Raw genomic sequence first — 13,397 nt, forward strand, 5'->3', positions numbered from 1 at the left:
TCGTATCAATATTATATGAAGCAACATTCTTATTACGGAAAAAAGGAGAAAAAACACATATACTCAAATTTTAACTGATTATCACATGGCTGATTTGCCCACATTTTCATCACAAATAGATTTGACAAAATCCTTTATAGAATCATACAAATCTTGTGCACGTTTTTTATCAAATATCTCCACAGCATGATATCCTGTTTCCAGAAATTGAGGAGTCACGTGCACCCCACGTGACTCAATCATTTTAGCAAATTTCTTTTGCTTATCAATAAGTGGATCCCCTCCATACCCCCTGATCAAACACCTTGGCAACCGTTCGATCTTCTTTTTCACTTCTACCTCATTAATCAATGGATTAGAATACTCGTGATCGCGATCCACGCCTTCAGGCAATGCAAGCGACCACATTAGATCATTCGCATGCAAAGGCAAAATCTTGTCGTTGACAAATTTGAGCTCCGACTTCGTTCTCTCGACCCCACCGAAGTAGGGCTGATTCATTATCAGTCCTACAATCTTGATCGGGTCGAGATTGATATTGAATGCACGTAGACCTGTATTTAAAAGTAACAAAATTAATTCATAAAATGTCATTCTCATGCCTTCTTTGTTCCGTTAAAACTTAAGGAAAAATTACGCAATAAAGTAAACTTATATTATTTAATTACTCGTCATAGCTATAGTTTGTTATAATTATCACTTGCAACTAGCATTATACATTGGTTACATGGACTGACTTCGAGTTTGTATATTTAGTCATGTTTGTATATGTATAATTCGCCAGAAAATACAAATACATATGTATAATATACAATTAATTTAACCTATATACATATAGGTTTCACCTCTCTCCCCCTCTCTTGCTTGCCTCTCTCCCAATCTCGCTCGCCTCTCTCCTCCCTCACCAGTCTCGTTCGTCTCTCTCCTCCCTCTCCCGCTCTCGCTTGCTATATATACAAATACATATGCATAATATATAATTATCTAACCAATATATATATACAATTTAACTTTCTCCCACTCTTTCTTCTCAGTCTTGCTTGCCTCTCTCCTTCATATAACATGTAGTCACGAATCGTAATTATCAAACTATTATGGAGAGTAATTAGATAATTTTTAAGTGGCTATACGTGAAAGTTTCTCAAAATTTAAACATTTACACAATTAAATGATTAAATGAATGTATTTTTAAATACAATTTAAATAAAAAAAAATTATTATTATTTGATTAAATAGTTATAGTGAAGATGGTTTATAGTGATGTGTTAGGGCTAGTAATAATGATAATGATGAAGGAGATAAGTGCATAAGAGTAGTGATCGGTGATAACAGTTGCGGTGACAGTTTTAGATCTAGTTATTTATTCGGATCTTAATTTATTTTGATTCGTCCAAATTACTTCAATCTCATACCTGCATTGTACACGATATTTCCTCCGGAACTACTACCCATTAAGAAAACTTTAGAGAAATCAGCCAACTGTTTCAACCATGGATCTCCCCCGTTAATAGCTTGATCTTTCGCCCATTTGATAGCATCCACGGCGTCCTCATAGGCGGCAGGAAGACGGTGCTCCGGGGCGAGGCGATACTCAACGGAAGCAATCAACGCTGGGATCTGAGCTGACATGGCATTACACGATTCATGAAAAATAACAGAACTCACACTCAATAGCACAAATCCACCACCATGGAAGTATATTATGAGCGGCAATTTAGTGTTAATCGGCGGAGAAACAGGCCGATAAAGGCGTATGAAGGTATTGGAGGCCGGATTAAGAGGTATGTCTTTTGAAAGTGAAATTAACTGATTTGACGAATTGGGGTCAATTTCTGGGGTTGAAGGGACATTAGGAACTGGGGTGTTTCTGGTGAGAGATCCATCTGGATTTGGGGTAATTTTGAGGAACTTGTAGGCATCTTCCATGGTGGATTCTGCTATAATCTTTTGCTCTGCCATGGTAGTATAGTATAACAGATTAAATTTAAGATTGTAGTTTTTTTTTTGAAGAAAAAAATTCTCTTTCAGCTATAAAGGGGAAAGAGAAGGGGTAATTAAGATGGAGTAGCAGAATTAGGTGAATAAATTTATTATATGGTTGGAAATATTAGGAACCGAAAATATGTCGACTAATTATTCACTGTCTTAAAAATACATATTTTACTTTATTATAATATAAGCAAGTGATCTCAAAATTAAAATAAATTCTTAATAAAAATTTAAAATAAGTGTTGAAACATTGAAAATAATAAAAAATTAAGTATATATTTCATTTATAGAACAAAGCTAATAGTAAAATCTAGAGATGTATTTCATTTATATAACAAAATTAAAGATGAATCTAAGTTCAATTACTCAAGAAAATAGGCCTTTTGATAAAAATAATAATTCATTTTCATTGAGTTTAGAAATTTTATGAATAGTTCTCTCATTAAACAATCATAAATTTTGGATTATATTTCAATCTTTTTACATTATTTATTTGATTACACTTTAAAAATATTTTTAAGTTCTCAAAAACTTATTCAAAGACCAAATCTTTTGTTTTCAAGGCTTCAACTCATAATTTTAAAAAGAAATATAATCAAATAAAATACTATGGAAACACCACTTGAGAATTGCATAAATCTCATTTTTCAATCATATATCTCAATGAATTGATGTCTCTTTAAAAGACTTGGATATTATCTTATCAAAAATATTGTGCCTTGGGACGCTAAATTTTGAATGGGTCAAACAAAAATTCCAAACACAAGATGAGATTCTTAATTTTACCATTTTGAGAAAAAATTACAATTAAAATGTATACGTTTTACTCACTCGATTTTTTGGTGGATACTTAACAACTCATATTTAGTTGTTTATAACTTTCTTTAAAATTATATTCCTATTAAGTATGATTTTTATTAAGTTTTACTCAACACGTGTAAAGTTATTTGTATATATGTCCTTGATGATGTTTAAATCAATTCGTGGGCATTTTAATTATTTTATCGGATATCTTTTGGGATGGCCCAGTGATTTGAGCTTGGGACTTCTATGTTGAAGGTTTCAAGTTCGAAATCCATTGCCAGCGAAAGCAAGAAGTTTGCTTTCTGGGTTGAGCTCATCGCACAAGGCTTGCTAGTGCGGATTACCTCTCCTATGTGGTTTGCGAGCTATTGCATAGGAGCGGGGGTTTTACCCTGTGCATATCCAAAAAATAGTGACTGCAGTTTCCCTTGTCATAAAAAAAAAATTATCGGATAGTAACTTTTTTTTTAAAAAAAAAAGCAGGTTTCAAAAACTCATTTAGGGCGGATGAGTGTTCAAATCAAAACGTGCAATTTTTTTTTGGATAAAAATAAATTAATTTAGTGTCTCTCTTTCGTTTATTTTTTGTTGACTTTTTAATAGACTATTTAATTCTTAACTGCCAACAAAATTTAATAAGTTTTAATCACCTCCCCAACATTGTTTTAATGAATATAACTTCACCAAAAAAATTGTAGTTTCACAATCAGAAGAAAATAAAATATGAACCTAATTAAAGTTCAATGACTTCAAAATAATAGCAACCACTTATGGTAGATGTGGTTCAGAGAGAGCAGAAATTGATAGAGATATTTGATCTTCCCTTTGAGTTTAATAGGCTTATAAACACAGTAATAATAAAGAATTTTTATATTACTAAATTTATTTTACCCTATTGTTATATGAAACATATGTTGTTTTACGAAAAATATGAATCCCATATATTTTTCACATCTTGAATTTACATATCTAGGGTTTTAATGCGTCCAATACCGGAGCGAAAGCAGCTTGGGGCTAGAGAGTAGAGACTGCTGAACTATTTATACATATACATAATTAAAATTATCTTTTTTTATGTATATACAATAAATATCGAAATTAGGGGTGTCATATAGATGGTTGAAATTGAAAATATTAAAATGGATTGAAATAGAAATTAGGTTGGTTCATAATCCGTCCAAGTTTACTTTGGACTTCAATGGGCTTAACACGTTGGGTCTTGACCGTCCAATTTTACCCGCTTAATCTCGATAATTTTGTTGTTTAAGTTTTATAAGCACAATTTGAATTTCAGCTAAATAAAATTAAACAAAAGAAGTAAGACTTGAATAGATAAATCCTTAAACATATAAAGTAGATAGTAATTCACAGGGGTGACTCGATAGTGTTTAAAAAAAACATATAAAGAAGTAACACTTGAATAGATAAATCCTTAAACATATAAAGTAGATAGTAATTCACAGGGTTAGGCCCCCAAATTTAAGGGGCCTCATTTTTTATAATAATAGGTTATAAGTTATTATTTTTTAATAAATATTGAATACTATTTGTAGAAAAAGTAAATATTTCATGAAAAATGAAGGAATTAATAGAAAAAATTTGACATAGTTGGAGTACTATATCTAATTTAAAATAATTTAAAATAAGAATGGTTATATTATAAGATAAAAACTAGAAGAAATAAATTAAATAAAAGTTATTACCAATTTAAGTTTAAGGCCCCGTTTAATTTTTGTTTTAGGCCATTAATACGTTTGAGCCGCTCCGGTAATTCATATCTTTAATATAGGAACATGCATTATATAATGCAAATTAAGAGTCTTAAAACACATTAAAATTGGAGATTAAATTGATCTCAATCAAAGATTCTCTTAAAATGAAAAAATTTCTAAAATACACGTTTTATATCCCCTTATTTCCAATATCCCTTCTATTTCTAAAAACCTCTAAAATCTATTATTTCTTTAATGTATTCGAGTAGTATTTACGTATATGAGTTAAATATTATGTATCCGAGCTAATTTTCAATGTATCTGAGCTATATATATGTATTCGGACTACATATTATGTATTTGATTTATGTTATAATGTATTTGGAATATTCTTTAATGTATTCGAGCTATATATTAATGTATTCGATTTGTGTTACTTTTTTAAGGAATTAATGTAATTACAAACTAAAGAGGAATAGATTGTAATTTCGTATTAAAACTATTTGATTTCTAAAATTTATCCGAATTAGAACTCGAACGTATCGAATTTAAACCCAATTCAAATTATCCCAAACTCAACCCTAGAATTATGAACGAGTGGTGCGGATTTCCTATAATTGGGCTCAATTTTACCACCTTATTGAAACCCTTTCTATTATTTCGTGTGCTTTACTTTCTTCTTTTTTTTTAAATAATATTTTGAGCCCATGAAAAATTCTAACTCCAATCGACAAAAATTGAAAGGATCTAGCAAGACAAGAGTTCCAACGGTAAAAAGCGTTACATATCTATTTTCATTTTTATTTTTATTTCACAGTCTATATTTTGATAGATAGAATCATCCTAGTTAAACTATAGTATGTCATTAATGAACTAGTTGATATTCATATACTAATATACTAGTGAAGTTGTCAAATTACACTGAATTTGATATTATTGTTTTAAGTTGATAGACATATAATATGACTCGAACATACATAAAAAATCTAGTTACGTACAAGTCATGCCTAAACTATACAACCAAATAAAATAGAGCACCATCCATTTCAAAGTATTGAGGCAAAGAAGAGAAAAAATCCTTGACCATAAGTAAATCAATCAACTATAACTCGTTTCCAAATTAGTTGAGATTGACTATACGCATTTTTCGGTAACCTAATATCAAAAAGATCCAATGCACATAAATATCTAGATAACACACAACATTTTAAATGATGAATTCTAGAGGGCTATCATGTGGGGAGGATAATTTCAAAATCATGATGATTTGCTAAGACAACCAATGTGTCTTTTCTAGTTTGGCATATCATAAAGCATTGTGGGTCAAAGGCTTTTTTGAGGGACATGTTATGACTCCAGTTCATGTGTTAGAATCAAATTTGAGTTGCTCCTCTTTGACAACAAGACAACTTTCAGTGACCTCTACAAAGACAGTAGCACAAATATCTTATCCAAATTGTTGATGAACATACAAACATTATGTGAGGAAAACAAAAATACAGATAGTACTAACATCACAAAGTCTACATCTGTGCTATTCAAGTTTATCATATGTCAACTTCAAGACCAATGAAGAACTAATTCAATCTTAAATCAAACCTAAGTTACATGATAAACGAAAATATATCCAAGGGTTCACACAAGAATTCTGTTACATTTAGCCAGAGAAATGAATGGTGAATTACTGCAAGGTGATATATGTAGCTGAATTATTATACTCATGACCATACGGGGGCTATTAGAGTATGTCCAATATAAATGATCTCCATGACTCTACCATCTAAAGGTGCTTATGTATTTCATTAAACATATCAAGAGACGTTTTATGATGACATAAGTTGTAAGAATAACCTAACTCCCAGGCACTGAATAGTACTCAGTTTCTCCTCATCTTTGACAATGCTATATTACTGTTTAACTTTCACTAACTATTTCCAGTAATTGAGAACTGATGTTAGTCCCCTAATGAGCGTGAAAAATCTAAAACCAATTTGGCGTCTGACATTTTTGTTTCTTAAACGTTGATGACCTTATATGTTAAACAGCTATATCATGTAGGTATCCATCCATATTCTCTCAACTCCTATGAGCAATAAGCTGTAAACACATAAATTAGAACAGCAGTCGTATATTATATCAACTATTGTATCATCAAACAGGAATTTGCCATTGTTAACCTCTCGTCTTGTTGCTTTTGTTTTCTTACGGAACACAATATAATCTTGTTGTTTTTCTCTCTTATGTCCTTGCAGCATGAACAATTACAAGTACATATTTTACTAGTGCATTGTATATGGTCACAGAGATTACTTATATTAGTGTATACAACAACATACCTAGTGAAGTGTACACAGACCTTACCCCTACCTCAATGAGGTTAGAGAGGCTGTTTCGGGAAGACCCTCGGTTCGAGTACAACAAATCAAAGTAGGTACAACACAGAAGAAAACATAGCAACTAATAAAGGCTTAATGCATTTCATGTATTCCTTTGTAAGTACCCCCCGGACAATGGGATGAGAGGGGTTTAATGTGTAATGAAATAAGTAAACTATAAACAAACTCATCCTACTTTTTTAAGGCAACAGACAAGAAGGGAGTCAAATATCTTCTGGGACCCAAAAAAGTAAGTTATGAAAGCAATAAAGCAAGCTCCTTAATAGTTCAAGGGCACTGAATTTTATAATTACTGATGGACTCACCTTTTAGAAAGTGGAAGCAAAGAGTCATATCAGATACTTTTAGCCTGGGATTCCTTCAATTCAGCTAATTGTGGGAGCAAAAGCCAAAGATAACTAATGTACTCTATCATCATAAAATAAAAGAATTGCAAAGTGAAGGAAATATAGAGATGATTATGCAAAAGAAAAAGCTGATAAGAAAATTATGACATTTTGCTTTTTTTCTTCTAACAATTTCTACACAACAATATATGAAGTTTACATTGAACAGTGAAATGGTAAATTGAGCACTCTTGAACTCACCGGGCCTTCTTCCGTGACTTGAAAGGGAAATTGGAGGGTGGTGAAGGGGAAAACTCAAACGGCAAGTGGGGTGGCTCAGAGTTACCACAAAGCATCCCAACAATCTCTTTCATTGTTGGGCGCTTGTTAGGTGATCTCTGTAAACAGAGTAGTGCAATAGTGATGCAAAGCAATGCTTGTTCTCTATCCAGTAACTGAATGTTGGAATCAACAAGATCCAAAAGCTTGCCCGAATGAGCAAGTTGCCTAGCCCATGAAACCAGATTAGCCCTCTCGAATTCTGACATAGGAGAAGCTGTAACTTGGAGTGGCCTTCTCCCTGAGACTAAAACCAATAACAAAACACCAAAACTGTACACGTCGCATTTCTCTGAGAGCTGCCCTCCACCGCCATACTCTGGAGCGATGTAACAAACTGTTCCTCTCATACTGGGGGTACTACTCACACCTCCACTCTTGGGAATATCTCCACTGGCAAAATCTTGACTACTTCGTCTTCCAATCCGAAACTCGCCACTGAAACTATCAAGCCACCAATCAATGCTGCTCCTACTTCCCTTGCTTTTCCTCCTCTTTCTTTCAGGCGCTACCTCTTCGTCCCTTTGCCACCACATTTCTCCACTTTTGAGATCCCTTTTCTTCTTTTTCTTGGCTAACTCCTCACAGAACTCTTCCTTCCACCATTCTCTTGGCTTCCGAATCTTCTTTTCTCTCCTCATTCTCTCCTCATCCAAAGATGCCCACCATTCAAGCTTCTTTCTTTGCTTCTGTTGCCCTCCTTTGGTAATGTCCTCTGCTGCACTCGTGGTCGCGATCCAATCCTTCTTAGGCCTCTCTTTTCTGATCTCACTACCAATCCATTCCATCACATAGTCCTTAATCCTACCAGAATCTGATCCACCATTCACATTGTCCTGTTTCCACCACCAATCTCTACCTGATTGACTAGTTGCCCTCCCAATCCCTTTCAAAACACCACTATCCACACTAACCCCGTCGAAAAAACCCTCAGAAACACTAGTCTTTTCGATCCCCTCTGATGGAACTCCCACCTCAGGTGACACCCCTCCCACTTCCCCATCCAACACCCTCACACAACAACTCTCCGGCAACTGATCCACATTGATCACAACCTCATCTGTGACCACACTCTCATTTCCTTCAACAATCGACCCATTCTCCTCCACATTCTCAAAAACTTCTCTTTTTGTCCCCTTTTCAACTCTCTCCTCATCTTCAATGAAAGACTCAACAACTTGATCATCTTTAATCAAAGACTGTGCTAGGCCAAAGTCAGCTATTTTTGCATCAAAATGGTAATCCAACAATATATTAGAGGGCTTGATATCTCCATGTACTATAGGAGGATCACACGAGTAATGAAGATACTCAACACCCTTTGCAATGGAACTTATAATATCAAATCTCTTTCTCCATTGCATTAACTCAGGACACTTTCGATCTAACAAAGCATCTTGCAGACTCCCATTATGCATATACTCATAAACAAGAACTAATCTTCTCCTCCGACTAGAACAGTGGTGTTTATAACTATGTTCATCGGAGGAGAATCCGAGGATAGGCACTAAGTAGTTGCAAGACGTAGTGTCTATCCTCGAGGCGAGAGTGAGTTCATTGTGAAACTCTCTCTCTCCCTGGAGGGAGCCAGAAGCATCCATGAGCTTCACAGCTACCTCCTGTCCAGATGGAAGAACACCTTTGTAAACAGACCCAAATCCACCTTGTCCAAGACGATTAGCAGCTGTAAATGACCCGGTAGCACGGCGGAGGACAGAGTAGGTAAACTTATGAGGTGGTGGAGGTGACTTCAGATCTGCAGGAACAGTCCTGTTGCGTGACACTTTGCGATAAATGATAGCAGCAAGAATGAAGAAAGTCAAGGCAAAAGCAGCAGCTATGAATGGCGGGATGAGAGGAGAATGAGAATGGTGATGGTTGGAGGAGGGTGGTGGGGGTGGGGTTATGAGGTAGGTAGTGGGAAAAACAGGAAGGGGTGTTTGGGGAGGTGAAAATGGATTCTCTGGAGGCATTTCTTGAGAAAAGGTGTAATCTTGGAAGAGTTAACCATGCATACTTTTGAGTGTGGAATACACTATGTGACTGGTGGGCATCTCTTGAGGGGAAGAAAGGGGTAATCTTTGATGTGTTATAATGGAAGAAGAATGGTGATAAACAGAGTTAAAGAACCAATTTTGCAGACATATTATGAGAGATAACAAGAATGGGGAATGGTGTGTGCATTTTCTTGATCAGTAAGGGGGGATCTTGGAATTAAGTTAAAGATCCATATTTTGCAGAGAGATTCGCTATGTTATTACAAAGCATGAAAAGGAGTTCAAGGTTTGAGGGGGAAGAAGGAACAAAAACAAGAAATTGGTAGTGATTTGTTGATGGAGAAAGATTTGTTTTAAGGAAAAGGACTAATGGGAGAAGAAGGAACAAACAATAGAGTGTAATGTGAGTACTGTGTGACTGTGTGTAGTCTTTATCTTCTCATCTCTCTGTGTACACTGTCTACTACGTTTGCTACACACAAAAAAAAAAAAAAAGATAAATAGATCTGTTTTACTTTTGGCTGAGTCAAAAACTAAAGTCACGGGAACCCTGACGTAAGTCTTCAGGGTTCCTCAATCTCCTCTACACTTTTCCTCACTTCTCTAAAAACCAAAAAATAAAATTTTAAATCCAACATTTTAGGCTGAACATTTATTTCTCGTACGTGTATATTCATTAAAAACAAGAATAGAATCATGAACTCTTCGATTTTAGCATGCTATATTGTTAAAATCTCTTGACGAAGAGATTAGCAATAAATTGATGCTTCGAGCCATATTCAACTTTAATGCATTTTATTTCATTTTAATTACGTTAGTGAAGAGACGCACTAGCTATTATAGCAATGATTGGATCTATTACTATCTCGTCTATTGGAATGGCCCTTTTACGTGTTCTTAATTTATCAACTCGATCTTTCTTTTAGGTTTCATCTAGACATTTATAGTTGTTTAAACATACATCTTTCATTCCATTTTATATGGCAACATTTTTACTTGCACGGAGTTTAAGAAATATTTATCAAATTGCCCTTTTAAAGTAAACTCACTTTTCTCTCTTATCATAAATGTATTTGAGTACTATTTTTAAAATTAAGTGGGATCAACAAGGATAAAAAAATTGTACCTTTAAATACGTACCATATAAGAAAATGTGATACTCTTTTTGAAACTAACCAAAAAAAAATAGTGCTACATAAAATGGGACGAAGGAAATATTATTTTAAACCCTTTGACTTGTTAGGTCTCTTAATGAACTTGAAGTGTTTTTTTATCTTACCAAACAACAATAACTTTTTAGAAAAATTAAAATTAGACAAACATATTAGAATGAATAAGGTACTATTTACTCCTTTTCTTCTATAACATGTGTCTATCATTTAGTTGAGTTCAAATTATTTAAAAAATTATTTTGATATATCCAAACAATATATTACAAAATATATCTTATCAAAAATATATTCAAAATTACTTGACGTGATGTAATTTTTAAAGTATAAAATTCACGAAAAGCATAGTCTATAATTGAGAGGAGAGAAAATCCCCACTAAATTTATTGTCAAACTTATAATATTAGCCAATAGGTACTGTAATTTTCTATTATTTGCATGTTCTAAAGTCTATTTGGGGTCGTAAAAAATAAAGAAAACTTTGTCTTATAATGACAGCTTATTAATGAAGATGAGACATTACACATAATTAAAAGTGACCTTTAACCATGAAAACAAGAAGAGATACAAAACAATAGAAATGGTCCAAACATTAAGGTACATCTTATCGTTTCTCTTTTTCTTTTTTATCACCGTCTTCGTGTATATTAAAAAAATCATAAATAAGAAGATAATTTTACTAATATTTTACCCCTTTAACGGTTTTTTGAGAATTTTACAAAACAAACGTAAATACTTTTAAAAAGAATTAATTGTAAGCTAGGGTAAATAGAAAAAAATAATTAATATTTTCTTAAACTAATAAGGTAGAGAAATTAATATGAAACAACTAATTTTAATAAGACGACCAACTAATATAAAACGGAAAATAGTATAAAACTGTTTGTACCTTTTTATTTTTGGTTTATAAAGGTTAATACAAGCATTCATATCATCCATGTTATTTATGGACGTCAAAATATTACAATTACTAATACCAATTGTAATCGATAAAAAAAATATTTTCCACTTTTACAATATTTTAAACATTTTAAGACGATACCGCTAATAACGAATACTAGATAGAATTGTCTTGTTGATTCCTCCTTGTGAAACTATTTATGATTTTCAAGCTGTCTTCAATGCATTAATGACCTATAATCACATAAAATTTTAGAAGGACACTCTTTTAATTAATTAGATTTCAATTATTAATTCTAAATTATGATATATGTGTCCAATTCAAGCTAAAACTCGGAGAAATAGAGAGAAGAAAAAATAAAAAGGACCCGAATCCTACAGACTATATACTATATATATAATATAATATATAAAGTATATTCAAATAAGCATATTTTATTATTACCTTTTTAACACAATAAAACAAAGATATTTATAAGTTAATATTTAAAGAGGTTTAGATTGGTTAAGTTGATCAAACATATTTTAAAGTTAATTGTTGACTTCTCAAAGTGTAGGAGAAATATATATAAAAAAAGATTTGAAATAAGTAAAAAAAAACTTAACATAAGTTGGGAAGTCTTTGACAAGATAAAAATGACTTAAAATAAATTAAAAATCAAAAGTAGGTTTCTTCCTAATTTTTTTATTTTTTGACTTAAAAGTCATTTTAATTTGACTTTTCATTTTTTACTTTAAAATTATATCTTTTAAATCAATTTAATTATAGGTTATTTTCTTCGTACCCCACATGAAAAAACCAAATGAAATTAATTAGAGGGCAAAAAAGGAAGAGGCGGAGCCACACTAGCTAGCTAATGATGATCAGATGAACGATCTTCGTTGAAAAATATTTGTGAGTATATATGTTAAATAACGATTTGGATGTATATTAATTGTTGAACACCATTGACATAGTTAAAAAAGAAACCTCAGTGATTAAAATTATTCAAATAGCATTATATTTTGATAAAAAATTAATTCCGTTTATATAGTTAAAAAAGAGAATAGAAGTTCAGTTCATTTCCATTTTTAAGTTAAACTTATTTTTTTTTATTTGTTTAAAAGTATGAACATCCGAAAATTCTGACTCTGTCACTTGTTAAAAAGCAAAAACTCAAGGAACCACACTCTAGAAAGCAAGTTGAAAACCAAATGAAGGTTAGCTGTGTAAGCAAAGTGTAAAACATCATTTGTTCCTTCTTTAAAAATTAAAGTACACTGTCAGATTATTAAATACCAGATATTATTAATTTACTACTAGCATTAAGCTTCTTTTCTTTTTTTTTTTTCTCTTTTGTTTGTTATAATTTAATGTTTTTTAATTAGATAGTGTACAACAAAGGGGAAAAAAGGTTGTAGCAGAGTTTACCAAAGCATGAAAAGGAGGTTACTGTACTACTCTTTTTTATAAAGGTCAAATACATGTTGCATTCATATTTTAGTGTTATTTTTTTCTGGCAATTTAACATATTAAATATTTTACATAATCGAAAATATGTTAATTAAAATATTTATTACAAACATGATGGTATATTACATATTTTTCTTTACATTATTTCAGTTTCAACCATATGGAAATATGGAAAACAAATAATTTTTTGAAACTTCTTGAATTTCAATCACATTTAATTTTCATGTCCAAATTCCAAGCACAACTTTATTATTTTTTTATAATTTAAAATTCAACATAAAAATATTTTGAAATAACATCAATTAATGTGCA

General features: G+C 32.1%; 2 protein-coding genes across 2 annotated transcripts; both read right to left on the reverse strand.

Moving 5' to 3' along the window:
* Positions 1-32: 32 nt before the first annotated feature.
* Positions 33-1,992, reverse strand: LOC101244417 (alpha/beta-hydrolases superfamily protein). The gene is made up of 2 exons (NM_001328669.1): positions 1,413-1,992; positions 33-554 (listed from the first exon to the last, which is right to left on the reverse strand). Exons 1-2 carry the CDS (start codon positions 1,957-1,959, stop codon positions 82-84), a joined length of 1,020 nt encoding a protein of 339 aa, NP_001315598.1. The 5' UTR covers positions 1,960-1,992; the 3' UTR covers positions 33-81.
* Positions 1,993-7,359: 5,367 nt separating this feature from the next.
* Positions 7,360-10,154, reverse strand: LOC101259380 (receptor-like serine/threonine-protein kinase At2g45590). Its single transcript, XM_004231129.5, has one exon. It carries the CDS (start codon positions 9,537-9,539, stop codon positions 7,485-7,487), a length of 2,055 nt encoding a protein of 684 aa, XP_004231177.1. The 5' UTR covers positions 9,540-10,154; the 3' UTR covers positions 7,360-7,484.
* Positions 10,155-13,397: the final 3,243 nt, after the last annotated feature.

The sequence above is a fragment of the Solanum lycopersicum genome, chromosome 1 (assembly GCF_036512215.1).
Source record: "Solanum lycopersicum chromosome 1, SLM_r2.1".
Taxonomy (NCBI): domain Eukaryota; kingdom Viridiplantae; phylum Streptophyta; class Magnoliopsida; order Solanales; family Solanaceae; genus Solanum; species Solanum lycopersicum.

Bases quoted from the DNA above. Each gene is read 5' to 3' on its own strand.
- LOC101244417 (NM_001328669.1), bottom strand. From the start codon at position 1,959: ATGGCAGAGCAAAAGATTATAGCAGAATCCACCATGGAAGATGCCTAC. The intron at 555-1,412 runs GTATGAGATTGA...TTTTAAATACAG, and splicing joins AAATATCGTGTACAATGCAG to GTCTACGTGCATTCAATATC.
- LOC101259380 (XM_004231129.5), bottom strand. From the start codon at position 9,539: ATGCCTCCAGAGAATCCATTTTCACCTCCCCAAACACCCCTTCCTGTT.